Source organism: Neofelis nebulosa, chromosome 17, assembly GCF_028018385.1.
Source record: "Neofelis nebulosa isolate mNeoNeb1 chromosome 17, mNeoNeb1.pri, whole genome shotgun sequence".
Taxonomy (NCBI): domain Eukaryota; kingdom Metazoa; phylum Chordata; class Mammalia; order Carnivora; family Felidae; genus Neofelis; species Neofelis nebulosa.
This window is the reverse complement of record NC_080798.1, coordinates 14,668,178-14,680,626: the sequence shown is the minus strand read 5'-3', so window position 1 is coordinate 14,680,626 and position 12,449 is coordinate 14,668,178. Positions and strand designations below refer to the sequence as shown.

Below are 12,449 nucleotides of genomic sequence, written 5' to 3'. Positions count from 1 at the left end.
GTTTCTGGGGTCCAGGGGGTGAAGCCCAGGTGCACATTCCCTCTCCGCCTCCCCGTCCCCACAAGACACCACACAGAGGCTACAGTCACCAGTGACAAGTGCTTTACCAGCAAACACGTGAGTCAGGGGAAGTTACATGGTGAGGTGGGAGTGGGGGTAGCGACAGTCCCCCAGGTTGGCCTTAGCCTATGACATCCCGATTCCCTGGCCCCGCCCCGGCCCCAGCCCCGGCCCCACTGTCTTCCCGCTGGAGGCTGCGACGGTTCATCTTCAGCTGGGTCAGCTGGATGTAGCGCAGGACATTGGTGTCTGCAGGGGAGGCGGCACGGCATTATCTGGGTGTCCTGGGCCAGCTCGCACCTCATGGTCCCCAGCCTTCAGTGTCCCCCACCCCCAAGCACAGCTACTGTTGCCAAAGCCTTTACCCCAAAACCCCAGCCACAACAGGCAGAACGGGGGCATTTCTTTTGCTTTTGCTGTGCCCTCTGCCAGGAATGCCTCTGCTCACAGACTTCTGTCGTACTCCCTCCCCGCCCCCGCCAGCCTCCCGTAACATCTGCAAGAAGCCTGTTCTCTCTAAACCTCTCACCAGGAAAACCAGTCTTGCCTCTGCCCCCACAGCCCTGTGTCCTGTACCTGTTGTGTGCCCTTTTCATTGGCTCTCAATAGGAGACTATTGTCTCTGCACCGCCCCCCCCCCCCCCACACAGTCACGTGCACCCTGTGATGTCCCAGAGGGCAAGCAACAAGCCTCCAACTGGGCCAAACCTGCCCCTCCCACCCCCGCCCCTGCAAACGTCTTGTCATTGCCCACCCTGGGGTCTGCCTCCCTGCGAGTGCTCAACAAGTAGCGGGTGGGTGAAGCGCCCGGGTGAAGAGGTGAGTGAGTTGGGTTCGTGAGCGAATGAATGAGTGGGGGGGGGGGGGGGGTGAGTGGATAGGGAGTGGCTGAGTAGGTGAGTGGGAGGCTGAGGATGAGTCAGTGACTGAACGGATGGGAGGTGGTTGGGTGGATGTCAGAGGAACATGGGTGAGTGAATGGGGGGTGAGCGCCTGCGTGGGTGGGTAAGGAGTAGGTGGATGGAGAGGTGAATGCTGGGGAGGAGGCACAGCACTGCCTTGAAGCAGCTCGGCTCTGATCCTCCCTTGTTCCCTTGTTTCCTCTGCTCCAGCCCCTTTCCCTGCTTTGTCCACCCTCACCTGTGGGCTCCCGGCTGCGGGCCTCCTGCAGGTAGCGCAGCGCGCGTGCATAGTCGCCCAGGTGGTAGAAGGCAATGCCAGCGCGGTAGGTGGCCTTGAAGTTGCCCTGCTGCTTCTCCAGGACCTTGAGACAGTACTCGCGCACCCGCTCGTAGTTCACCAGCTCCGACTGCAGCAGGCAGGCTGCGGGGACACCGGAACCGGTGCTCACAGAGCCTGACGGCGCCCCCAGAGCTCATCTGACTGCTAGGAGCCTGGCCTTCAGGCTGCAGGAAGCCCCAGCCCTTTCCCTTGGCTGAGCCGGGCCTGAGGGACTGCTCGGGCCACCGGGGCCGCCAATCTTCTGACCAATTGGGGTAGAATCGTTCTGCGCCGCCGCTAGAGGGCGCGAAAACAGACAAGCGCTCCCGGGCAATTAGCTGGGAAGTTTCTGCAGGGGAGAGTACTAAACACAATCTCAGGTGAGGGGTGGGGCCTTGAATCGGTAATCCAGGGTAAGATTTTCTCATCTGTGGTTCGCAGGCGACAGCCCAGAGCCCATTTCTTGCCTCCCAGCCCTTCCATCCCTGTGTTCCCCTACGTCCCCGACCCCTCTCCTTGATAAATTCTGGGGTCTCCCTTCACAGACCCCAGGTCTGTTTCATGCAAGCCTCCAGTCCCCCGCTCAAGGCTTCATGATTGCCCGTCACTCCCTACTCCTCTCCCGTATGCGTCCCCCGACGGCCCCGTACCCGTGAGAGAGTCATAACATTCCACCTCCGTGTTCTCCACCAGGCGCCGCTGCTCCTCGCTGAGGCGGGCTGGCCCCGGGCTGCTGGCGGGCCCGGGGGCGGGGGCGGGCAGACCTCCAGGGCGGGCTCCCTGCGCCGCCTTCAGCTGCAGCAGTGCCCGGTGATACTTGCCGATGGCTTCCCGGAACTTCTTCTCTCGGTAGCAGCGCTGGCCCTCCGCCTTGAACGCCACGGCGGCCCGCAGGCTGCTGTCGAGCGCCGCGCCCAGGCCTCCCGACGGCTCTGGGGCAGGGCTGGGCCGAGCCGAGCCATGGCGGGAGCCCGGGCCCGGCGGGGAGAGGGCGGGAGGCGGGCGCGGCGGAGGCTCCGGGGCAGCGCTGAGCATCAGCACCGGGGACAGCGCGCCGCGCTGCATTGTGGGAAACTCCTGCGGCCGCCGCTGCAGCTACCGCATCGCCCCCCGCGGGGCCGGTCCCCACCCTTTCTCCGCCCCCGCACCTCCGGCAGTCGACTCCGCCTGCCCCCTATGGGTCTAGAGAACCCCCTCAGGACTTTCCCATTCTATCCTCCAAATCAGCCCCAGCCCTAGTTCTTCAGCCGGCCTCTCCCTTGTTCCCACTCCCCTTACCTCCCACCCTCCTGCCTGCCCTCCTCCCCCATGCCCAAAGCTCCCAAAGCTTTCTAGAAGGAAAAGACAAGTCCTGGGGAAAGAGCAGGAAGATATCAACCTCGTTGGAAAGCTGGTTTTCAGACCCCTAGTCATTTCCTAGTCATTTGGATAAGAACACAGGTTATGGACTCAGGCTGCCCAGAGTCAATGCCCTGCTTATTTCCTCACTAGTTGTAGCACTTGGACACATCACCCAAATTACCTGGGACTCTATATCCTCGTCAGTAACATAAGACAATGATAGCAGCTTGGAAACCCATTTGTTCATCTATGCAACAAATACTCACTGATATATTTTCTGTGACCAGTTCTGGTCTGGGTGATGCCGGGAAAGAGCAGCTACTGAGAGAGCCTTGGACCCTACTCTCTCTGAGCCCCTAGTCCATGGGGAGACAGACTAGTGACCCGACAGTGACAGCCTAGAGTGGGCTCACCTGGGAAGCTCAGACAAAGTGGCCAGGGTGGGATAGGGAGACACAGGCAGGGGGTCGAGCCCTGGATGGGGGAGACACAACAGGTTGTCAGGGTCCAGAGGAGGTGCCTGCCCTAGACTGAGGCGGTGAGTGAAGGCTTCCTGGAGGAGGGGATCACTCTATGAACCAAAGAGATCTGCTTCTTGTCCTGAGTTCACTGTCTGGGGAGGAGACACAGTGGGAAAGCAGACAAGGGACAGCCCGGAGTGAGCGGCACAATAATACACAGAGAAGGAAGCATGTGAGAGGCTTTTGAGAGAAAAACAGGGTGAACAGGTGAGTGGGGTGGTTGATCTTCCACTGTCCTTAGCTGCTCACTTGGTGGTGGGACCTTGGCCAAGCTCCTTGATCCTCCTCCACCCTGCCTTCCTCCTGTGTGACCTGGGGATACTACGTGAGTGTATTTCAGAGTAGTTGTACGGACTGAATTATGTTATGTAGGTAAAGCACTTGGCGCAGGGCCTGGCACAGGAATGGGCAATTAACAACCCCTGTTTCTTATCACCCATGAGACTGTGAGGTGTATGATCTTAACAGCCTGGCCCCAGGGGCACCTGGCTGGCTCAGTCAAGAGCCTGGCCCCGAGTCAGCACCCAGGTAGAGTTGTTGAATGAATGAGTGAATGAATAATTTCGGGTACTGTATATATTCCCACCTTCCCCCACACCTGCAAGACCCTGGTTTGGGCCTCAGCTCCAAGCACCAAGCTTATATTTCCCACTCTCCCCTCACCCTGCCACAGCACATCCTCTTTCTGGAGGCCACATGGCAGGTCCCACCCTATAGGTCCAAACCTGAACTCAGCACTTAAATATTTTCTGAGCACCTGCTAAATAGCTAGGTGCCAGGGGCTCGGCGGAAACAAGGGACAAGCATACCTATCTCCTCACAGTTCTGCTAGGATGTAGTGCTAACAATTTCCATAACACCTACCGTCAGGCACTGTCCTAAAGTTCTATGTACTTATTAACTCACATTCTCATCACACCTCTATGAGGCCAGTGCTATAAATATACCCATTGACACTGTGGCATTTCAGGGGTTAAGTAAATCAGATCCTATTTATAGAACACTTGCTATCAAAGACCCATACTACCCCAGACTGATGACTCTCACAGGCCAGCATATTATATCTGATGTGTTGGGCTTGTCCAACCATTAAAAAATAGTGAATTTGTTGCTAACTTATAAACGTAGAGATACTTATGGAACCGTAGATGTTCAGCTACACTTGAACAAAATCTGAAAATCTGGCAACATCGAGGTAGCATTCCTTATGGCTGGGACAGGTGTTCTCAGCTTCCCACAGTCCCCATCCCTCCCAGTTTCTTCTCAGCTTGAGACCAAGAGCCATTCAGACTGCAGCGTCTCTGTCCATTTATCTCCAGTAGGCGGTTACGCTTGGGATGCTAGTTTTAGGTCGCGGAGCCGCGCTTGCGGAAGGCCGCCAGTGCCCCCTGGCGGAGAGGTCCAGAATTCGCCTCGTATCTCCCAGCCGCCATTAAGAGACTTGGTAAAGAACATCCAATCAGAAAGATGAGAGGCCCGGAAAGTGACCAATCAAAAGCGAGAGAGGGGTCGGAATTCGACCAACGAGGACAGAGAGCGCTCAGAATAAAAAAAAAAAAAAAAAAAAAAAAAAACCTCTTTTATTGAACTGGGAGAAGGATAAACAAGGAGAGTCTTTTTTTGATGGGGTGTCCAGACTCAGGGAGGCCCGGGCTGGGGGCGGCGGAGCAAGCGGGCGGCGGCGAGGCTGGTGCCCTGGAGCTGGGGCCGCGCGTACTTGAGGAAGGTGGCTGCGCGGCCGGGCGCGGGGCCTCGGAGCGCGGCGCGGGCCATGCACGGCTCGAGCGGGCGCAGCTCCGCGGGGCTGCGGCGGGGAGACGGAGAAACTGAGGCGGGGCAGGGGCAGCGGTGAAGACGACCTGTCCTCGGACCAATCAGGGGGTCTCGGGAGATTGGCCTGGAGGGCGGCGAGGACGAGCAGACCCCCGATTCTCCCCCGCAGGACGAGGCCAGTGGAGAGCAGGAGGGGGGCTGAAGGTGGACAGACATCCAGCTCTACCCCGGAGGGACGGGCTGGGCGAAAAGAGGCGGGGGGGGGGGGGGGGGTAGAGGGACGGGCTGGGCGAAAAGAGGACTCACCCTGGCATCCAGTTAAATGGTTAATAGGTGGGGGGGGCACCCCTCTGGACACCCCATTTGCTGCCAGAGGGGCAGCTGGGGGACTCGAGGTTGGCCAACCTCTCATTCTCAACCTTGGGACGCAGTTAGGATCTTCCGAGGCCAGGAAGATGCTCTATCTTCCACCCTGGGGCAAGGTTAAGAGTCCCCAAATCTAGACAAACACCTCATTCTCGGACACCCCCAGACTAGACAGGCACACCATTTTCTCACATCCAGAAAAATCAAGTCTGGGTGCACCCCCTCCCCTGGCTCCAAGGTCTCTCATTCTCTGAGACGGTAAAGACTGTGACCGGGAAGGGGCGCCTGGGTGCCTCGGTCGGCTGAGCGTCCGACTTCAGCTCAGGTCATGATCAGGTCAGTTTGTGAGTTTGAGCCCCGCGTCAGGGTCTGTGCTGGCAGCTTGGAGCCTGGAGCCCGGAGCCTGCTTCGGATTCTGTGCCTCCCTCTCTCTCTGACCCAACCCACTCGCATTCTGTCTCTGTCACGCTCAAAAATAAACATTTAAAAAAAAAATTTTTTTTTAAGTAAAAAAATAAAGACTGACCAGGAATGTAGGTCCCTGGAGCCATACCTGTAAAGCGCCGGCTCCAGGCCTGAGCCCGCCCCGTCGAGCAAGCGGTGCGCCAGGCTCAGCGCCGCAGCTGCGCGCCGACCCGGCTCCCATCCCGCTGCCTCGGCCTCCAGCAGAGACAGCTCCAGAAAATAGGTGGCAAAGAGCGTCACCTGCCAAAGCCCCGGGGAGATGAGGCCACGCCCCTACCCCCATACAAGCCACGCCCCTGCCCCCCTTGCCCCGCACCTGGGGGCTGCTCCCGGCCAGCGCGGCGAGGAGCCCGAGGCAGAGTAGCGGGCCCGGGTGGTGCAGCCGGAAATCCAAGCGGCTCAGGATGCGGCGCTCTGCGCGCAGGAGCTCGGCCCGCGAGAAGGAGCCAGCGCCCAGGAGGCAGAGGGAGGCACACTGCGGGGTGGGGGGGTGGGTGGGGAGAAGACGTGGGGGAGTCTTGGACCCCTGCCCTGCAGCGCTTCAGTCTCCGTTCTGGACCTCGATTTCCTAGTCTGTAAAGTGGGGCCATTGATTTGTGGTCTGGAAGCCATGGAGAGCACAGGCTTCAGAATCAGACCTGGGTTCGAGTCTTACTGTGTGACAAGGACATCACTGAAGCTCTGAGACTCCGTTTCCTCGTCTATAAAACGGAAATAGTCCTCTCTACTTCACCAGGCAGCTCTAATAAGGCACCGGCTCGAACTACTCAAGGGCCACAACGACTGTTGTTCAAGACTGACTCCAAGTCCCACCTGTTTTGGGCAAAAAGTCTTTCCCTGGGCCTCAGTCTCCTCCGGTAAAGGGACACCGTGGTAGCCCTGATCTCATACAGATATGCTGGGATCCCAAGAGTGAGTAAAGCGCTAGCTCGGCACACGCTAGGTGTTTCATCTGCGACGAGGCGAGAGAGGCTTCCACCCTCCCAAGCCCCACTCCGGAAGTACCTCGGGAAGCACGCGTTCCTCCATTTTGCAGGCCACGAACAGGCAGGCCACGCCCAGCAGCTGCAGGCGCTGGAGGCGCACTCTGCCGGCGCGCAGGTAGGAATCGAGCAGGTGCACCGCCAGGTAGAGCGTGTCCCCCGCCAGGCCCAGGTACTCCTGGGGAGGGGCGTGAGTGACCACCGGGGATCTAGGCTGCGACGCCGGCCCAGCCCTGCCCCCTCCCGGATACGTACGTGCACCTGGATCAGCCAGTCCACCACCAGCGCGCGCATCTCCGGGGTCACAGCGCGGGGCAGGGCCCTCCGGGGCAGCGCGTGGCACACCTGGGGTTGGGCAGGGACAGCCTCACTCTCCACACCTGTGCTTCGGCTTCTCGCCTGAGCTCCAGCCCTAAGTGCAGCAGCCTCCTCGCACCGACTGGAGGAAGCGTGAGTGCCCCGCCGCCCACCCCCGGAACCGGCCTCCAGTCTTCTCCAAATGTGCCTCTATTCCTTGTCCGCATTAGAGCCTTGGACTTTGTTCCGGACGCCTCCCTATCCACCTCTCCAGTCTGTAGCCCTCATGGCCACGGGTCCTCCTAAGCATCAACCCCTGGGTTTCCAGACCACTAGTGGTCACCAGCCCTCCACTCATTCTCAGATCCTCCCCCCAAGGGTCTTTCTAAAATACAAAACTGGCCAAGGAACTCCCCAGCTTAAAACCCTTTCATGGCTGCCAGGACCCTCAGGAGAAAACCCTAACTGCTTTCTGACTCTCAGGCACTGCCCCCCCCCCCCGCCTCTGGCCCCCCTCCCCCCAGTGCCAACACCACCACCTCTTCCCTTGTCTCCCCTCACAACCCACACTCCAGCTACCTCAGCCTTCTCTCGCCCTAGACTATGCCAAGCTCATTCCCACCCCAGGGCATTTGCACGATCCTTCCCCAGCTCCCTGCATTGTCGATTCCTCAGCCCTTCAAACCTCAGCTCAGCTTTCCTACACAGAATTCTCCCTACACCCATTGCACTCCCTCTCGGTATTTTCAGTCTGGAGATAACCTGGTGTTTTCTTGTGTGTTTTGTCTGTTTGCCTCCCTAGGCTGCTGGCACCACAAGGGCAGGGATTTCTCTCTGGATCACAGCTGTATCTCAGTTCCTAAAAGAGTCCCTGGCTGGGGAGAGAGAACTCACAAGATGCTTCTTGAATAAATTCATCCCTGCGGTGTTTCTCCCGACAGTGCCTATCTTGCACAGGTATCTGCGGACTTACAGAGCCTGCACTTTGGACTCGGGGGCCTTTCTGCAATGACTGCCTACATCGGCTTGGCTGTCCACAATGACAGCAGACTATGTTGTTCATGACAGCATCCCCAGGGCCGGGAATATGCTCAAAAACGTTTGGTAAGAAACCGCTAAGTGTTTGTAAGCGAATACATGTCAGAGACAAGCGGGAGGGGCTGTGCACTAGCAAAGGAGGGGCTGCAGGCAGCCGGGCGTTCCGGAAGGCTCGTGGGGTGGGCCAGCCTGAGCCTCGTCAAACCCGCACCCCTCTGCTGCGCTCACCATGACTTCGGCGAAGATGTCCCCAGCGTACTCGCGCTCTCCCGCCAGTCCCAGCGCGCTCAGCGCCTCCGCCAGCCCGGGCGGCACGCAGGGCCCCGGGGGCCGCGCCTGGCGTCCTGGAGACACGCTCGCGCCCTCGCGGATGCTGTCAGGGACCGGGACGCTCGGAGGCTCGGGGTCGAGCGAGGCAGCGGGACTCTGCAGGAGAGAGGAGGGGTCTGGAGTCAGCGCCCCGGAGACAGGCGGGGGGGGGGGGGACCCTAACTGCTGCCTCTCACCAGCATCCTCCAGGCTGGCGTCGAGATCTGAGCCCAGCGCCCACCTCTTCCCGCTGGAGCTGAGGACCTGTGGCGGGCGCTTTAAACGTGCCTGCACGCATGCGTGCCGAGCACCCGGGCAGGTGCGGAGGCAAAACCGAACGCCCCTCCAAACCTAAGGTCAGGCAGCTGGAGTCAAATCCTCTTCCTGCTACTAACTATGTGATCGGGAACAGCCCCTCCGAGCCTCCCTTTCCTCAGCTGCAAAGTAGGGATTGTTTCCAAACGTGTAAGTGGTCAGTCTGGGCTGGCGCAGCCACCTCCTCGCTGCTCCCCGGTCCCCATCCCCTGTAGTCTGTCACCCCCATTCAGCCAGAAGGGATCCGGTGCACGCCCAAGTCAGATCCCACCCTGCCCCTGTTCACAACTCCACCGAGTCTCCCATCTCAATGGGAAAGTCCATGAGGTCCTATATTATCCTCCCCACCAGCCCCACGCACCTTGGGGCTCGTCTCCCAACCTCCCCACCCCCCTCATGTCTCCTGCCACACCGGCCTCCTGGCTCCTCACCCACAAGAGGCACGCTCCTACCCCAGCACCTTCGCACTCGCTGTTCCCCTTGCCTGAAATGCGCTTCCCTCACATCTCTCATTTAAGGTGTTTACTCAGATGTTACCTCCTCTGTGAAAAACGCCATCCTGAGAATTTCCTGTCTCCGTTCTTCACACTTGTTCTCTCATGAGCACTTACCGCCTCATCTTCGTTACTCTCTCCTGACTAGGATGTGAGCCCCATGAGTGCAAGGCTTGCCTTCTGTTTTGTTTTGTTTTGATTGCTGTATTCCCAGTGCCTAGAACAGGGTTTGGCGCGTGGCAGGTCCTCAAGAAATAGTTGTTGGATAAGTGAACAGGCTGGATATAATTTACAAACAGTGGCTTGCAAGGACCTGATGAGGTGATGTTGGAGTGAAACCCGAAAGACGAGCCGGGAATGCAAAGGTGGGGTGCGTGGAGGACCGGAATATTCCAAGTGGTGGAAACAGCATGAGCAAAGGCACTGAGGCAGGAAAGGGATTGCTATTTTCAGGCACTGGAAGGGCAGAAAGCCTGGAAACATGAGCAGAGAGAGAGGATTGTGAGATGCTGAACTAACAGCTCCCTGTCAGACAATAAAACCCAAACTCCATACCTTGGCCACAAGACCCCTTCGGCCCACTGTTACCTCTCTAACCTCGTTTCCTTCCCCATCCCCCTCTATTCCCTTTGACGCACCCCCACCGCCCCCGGCCTCTTCGTGTTCCCCAAACACACCAGGCACCCGCCGGCCCCAGGGCCTTTGTGCGTGTCGTTCCCTTTGCCTGAACACTTGGACAAAATCTAGATATTTACATTTTCAGAGCATCTCTACACAAGACACTAACTACAAAGGGCATGTAGTAACTTTACAGCAGAGAGATGTGACAGACCCCACCTTCAGTCATGGGACAGAATCTCATGTGCCTCTCGAGAAGGTGCACCGAGAAGGGCACATCATTTCTGAAAATCCCTGTCAATCCCTGTCAAAATCCCTGTCTAGCTTGAATAGAACCGTGAGGAAACATCGGGCAACAAACTCTCAGTGGGGGACATTCTGTAAAGTGCCCCCGCAACTGAACGCAACATGGCAGTCGTTAGCCAGGTCATTTTTATTTTGCTGTGACCACTGGTCAAATCTGATAAAGATCTGAGAGAAGAGGGGTGTTTCAGTATGAACTTCCTGACCTTGATCATTGAATTGTGGTCATGTAAGAGAATGTTCTTGTTTTAGGGAGCACATGTAAATATGAAGGGGAAGAAGGAGGGAATAATCATAAAATGTCACAGGAACCTGCATGAAGGGTAGATGAGAATTCCTTGCACTTTTTTTTTTTTTTTTTTTTTTTTTTTTTTGAGTAGGCTTCATGTCCAGTGTGGGAGCCCAACACGGGGTCTGAACTCTCAATACTTGAGATCTAGCAAGACCTGAGCTGAGATCAAGAGTCAGACACTTGGGGGCACCTGGGTGGCTCAGTCAGTTAAGCGTCCGACTTCGGCTCAGATCATGATCTCACAGCTCGTGAGTTCGAGCCCTGCGTCGGGCTCTGTGCTGATGGCTCAGAGCCTGGAGCCTGCTTCGGATTCGGTCTCCCTCTCTCTCTGCACCTCCCCCGCCCATGCTCTCTCTCTCTCTCTCTCTCCTTCAAAAATAAAAACATTAAAAAAAAAAAAGTCAGACACTTAACCAACTGAGCCACTGACAGAGAGAGGGGGCGGGGGGGTGGTAGGGAGCATGAGCTGGGAAGAGAAAGAGGGAGACACAAAATTCCAAGCAGGCTCCAGGCTCTGAGCCATCAGCACAGAGCCTGATGCACGGCTCGAACCCACCGACTGTGAGATCATGAGCTGAGCTGAAGTCAGACGCTCAACAACTGAGACACCGAGGCACCCCATAAATAAACAAAATGTGGAAGTACATTTATGGGAAGTTGCAAAGATAGAAGAGTTCCCCTTAACAGCCCACACCTAGTTTCCCCTCAACATCTTAGCGTAGTACGTTTGTCACAACCATGAACCAATAGGGATACCATCCTCGTCTATCAAGAGCACTTCCTGCCAACATGAGATACCCTGTTGATGCTGACCTTGATCGCCTGGCTGACACGGTGTTCGTCAGGTTTCTCCACTGAGAAGTCGCTCCCCCCCTTTCTATACCATCCACTTCGGGAGGAAGTCACTTTGCAGCCCACACGTAAGGAATGGGGGGGCTATGCTCCCCCTCCTTGAAGGCACGGTACTTACAGAAATTCTACAGAAATGACCTGGAATTCTGTACACGTGTCTGTTTGCACCATTTACCATTTGTCTCCATGCCAACTTGTTTATTGGGACTCTGGGTGTAACCTAGGACCGTGCTATATTTGTTGCTCGACGTACTTTCAACTTTGCCCAGTGGGAGCACTTTCCATCCGCTCCTGTATGCCTTCACATACCCCTATCAGTAAGGCTCTGCTTTGCAGGTTTTTTAAGTTTCTTTATTTATTTGAGAGAGACAGAGATAGCGTGGGGGGGGGGGGGGAGGGGCAGAGACAGAGGGAGAGAGAATTCCAAGCAGGCTCCTCGCTGTCAGCACAGAGCCCGATTGGGGGCTCGAACTCACGAACTTTGAAGTCACGCCCTGAGCCAAAACCAAGAAAGAGACGCTTAACCGACTGAGCCACCCGGGTGCCCCTGCTTTTCTGGGGTTCGAGCAAGCCCTTACTTTGGGGCACTACGAGGTGCCCCAGGCCTAGAATCATCTTAGTACTATTTCTGAAAGTGTTCTTCTATGAGCCTGCAGTTGCTTACAAAATAAAGTTAAAAATCTGTAAATCACCGCACGTTTTCCGGAAAACTATCGGACACGTGTTAAAATACAGCCACCCGGGAACGTGGGCCACAAAAGTGCCAGAAAGATGGATCCTTAAGGTTTATTACAGCACCGTCAGTAGCAGGAAAACATCTGGAGACCGAGTAAATTGTCAACTAGGGGGGTCTGGATCAGGTGAGGCATACCTGCCTCGTGAGAGGAGCCTCATGAAGCAAGGTCCCCAAAATGCAGAGGGAGAGACTCATTTCACCAGGGACCAGCCCACCCTAGTAACGTTCATGTGTCGGCAGGAGCATTGGGAAAAGGTGGCAGGTGTAGCCCGGGGACTTGGCATTATTAACTGGGACAACACCAAAGGGAAAGAGCCTTTTTAATGGTGCCAACGAGAACGCCAGGAAGGGCATGCAGGGCCTGGGATCTGCGTGGATTTTCGATTTTCCTTCCTCGTACTTCGGTGTTGCTTGTATTCACTCTCACACACATACATGACAAAAGACAAAGTAATCCACTCAAAA

The 12,449-nt window shown here is 56.8% G+C and overlaps 2 protein-coding genes across 2 annotated transcripts; both read right to left on the bottom strand.

The window, feature by feature from the left end:
• Positions 1-85: 85 nt before the first annotated feature.
• Positions 86-2,398, bottom strand: TTC9B (tetratricopeptide repeat domain 9B). The gene is made up of 3 exons (XM_058709770.1): positions 1,932-2,398; positions 1,201-1,383; positions 86-309 (listed from the first exon to the last, which is right to left on the bottom strand). The coding sequence occupies exons 1-3, from the start codon at positions 2,344-2,346 to the stop codon at positions 182-184; spliced, it is 726 nt and encodes a 241-aa protein (XP_058565753.1). The 5' UTR covers positions 2,347-2,398; the 3' UTR covers positions 86-181.
• Positions 2,399-4,742: 2,344 nt separating this feature from the next.
• Positions 4,743-8,672, bottom strand: CCNP (cyclin P). Its single transcript, XM_058708945.1, has 7 exons — positions 8,616-8,672; positions 8,294-8,491; positions 6,986-7,075; positions 6,753-6,908; positions 6,064-6,222; positions 5,836-5,987; positions 4,743-4,947 (listed from the first exon to the last, which is right to left on the bottom strand). The coding sequence occupies exons 1-7, from the start codon at positions 8,670-8,672 to the stop codon at positions 4,782-4,784; spliced, it is 978 nt and encodes a 325-aa protein (XP_058564928.1). The 3' UTR covers positions 4,743-4,781.
• Positions 8,673-12,449: the final 3,777 nt, after the last annotated feature.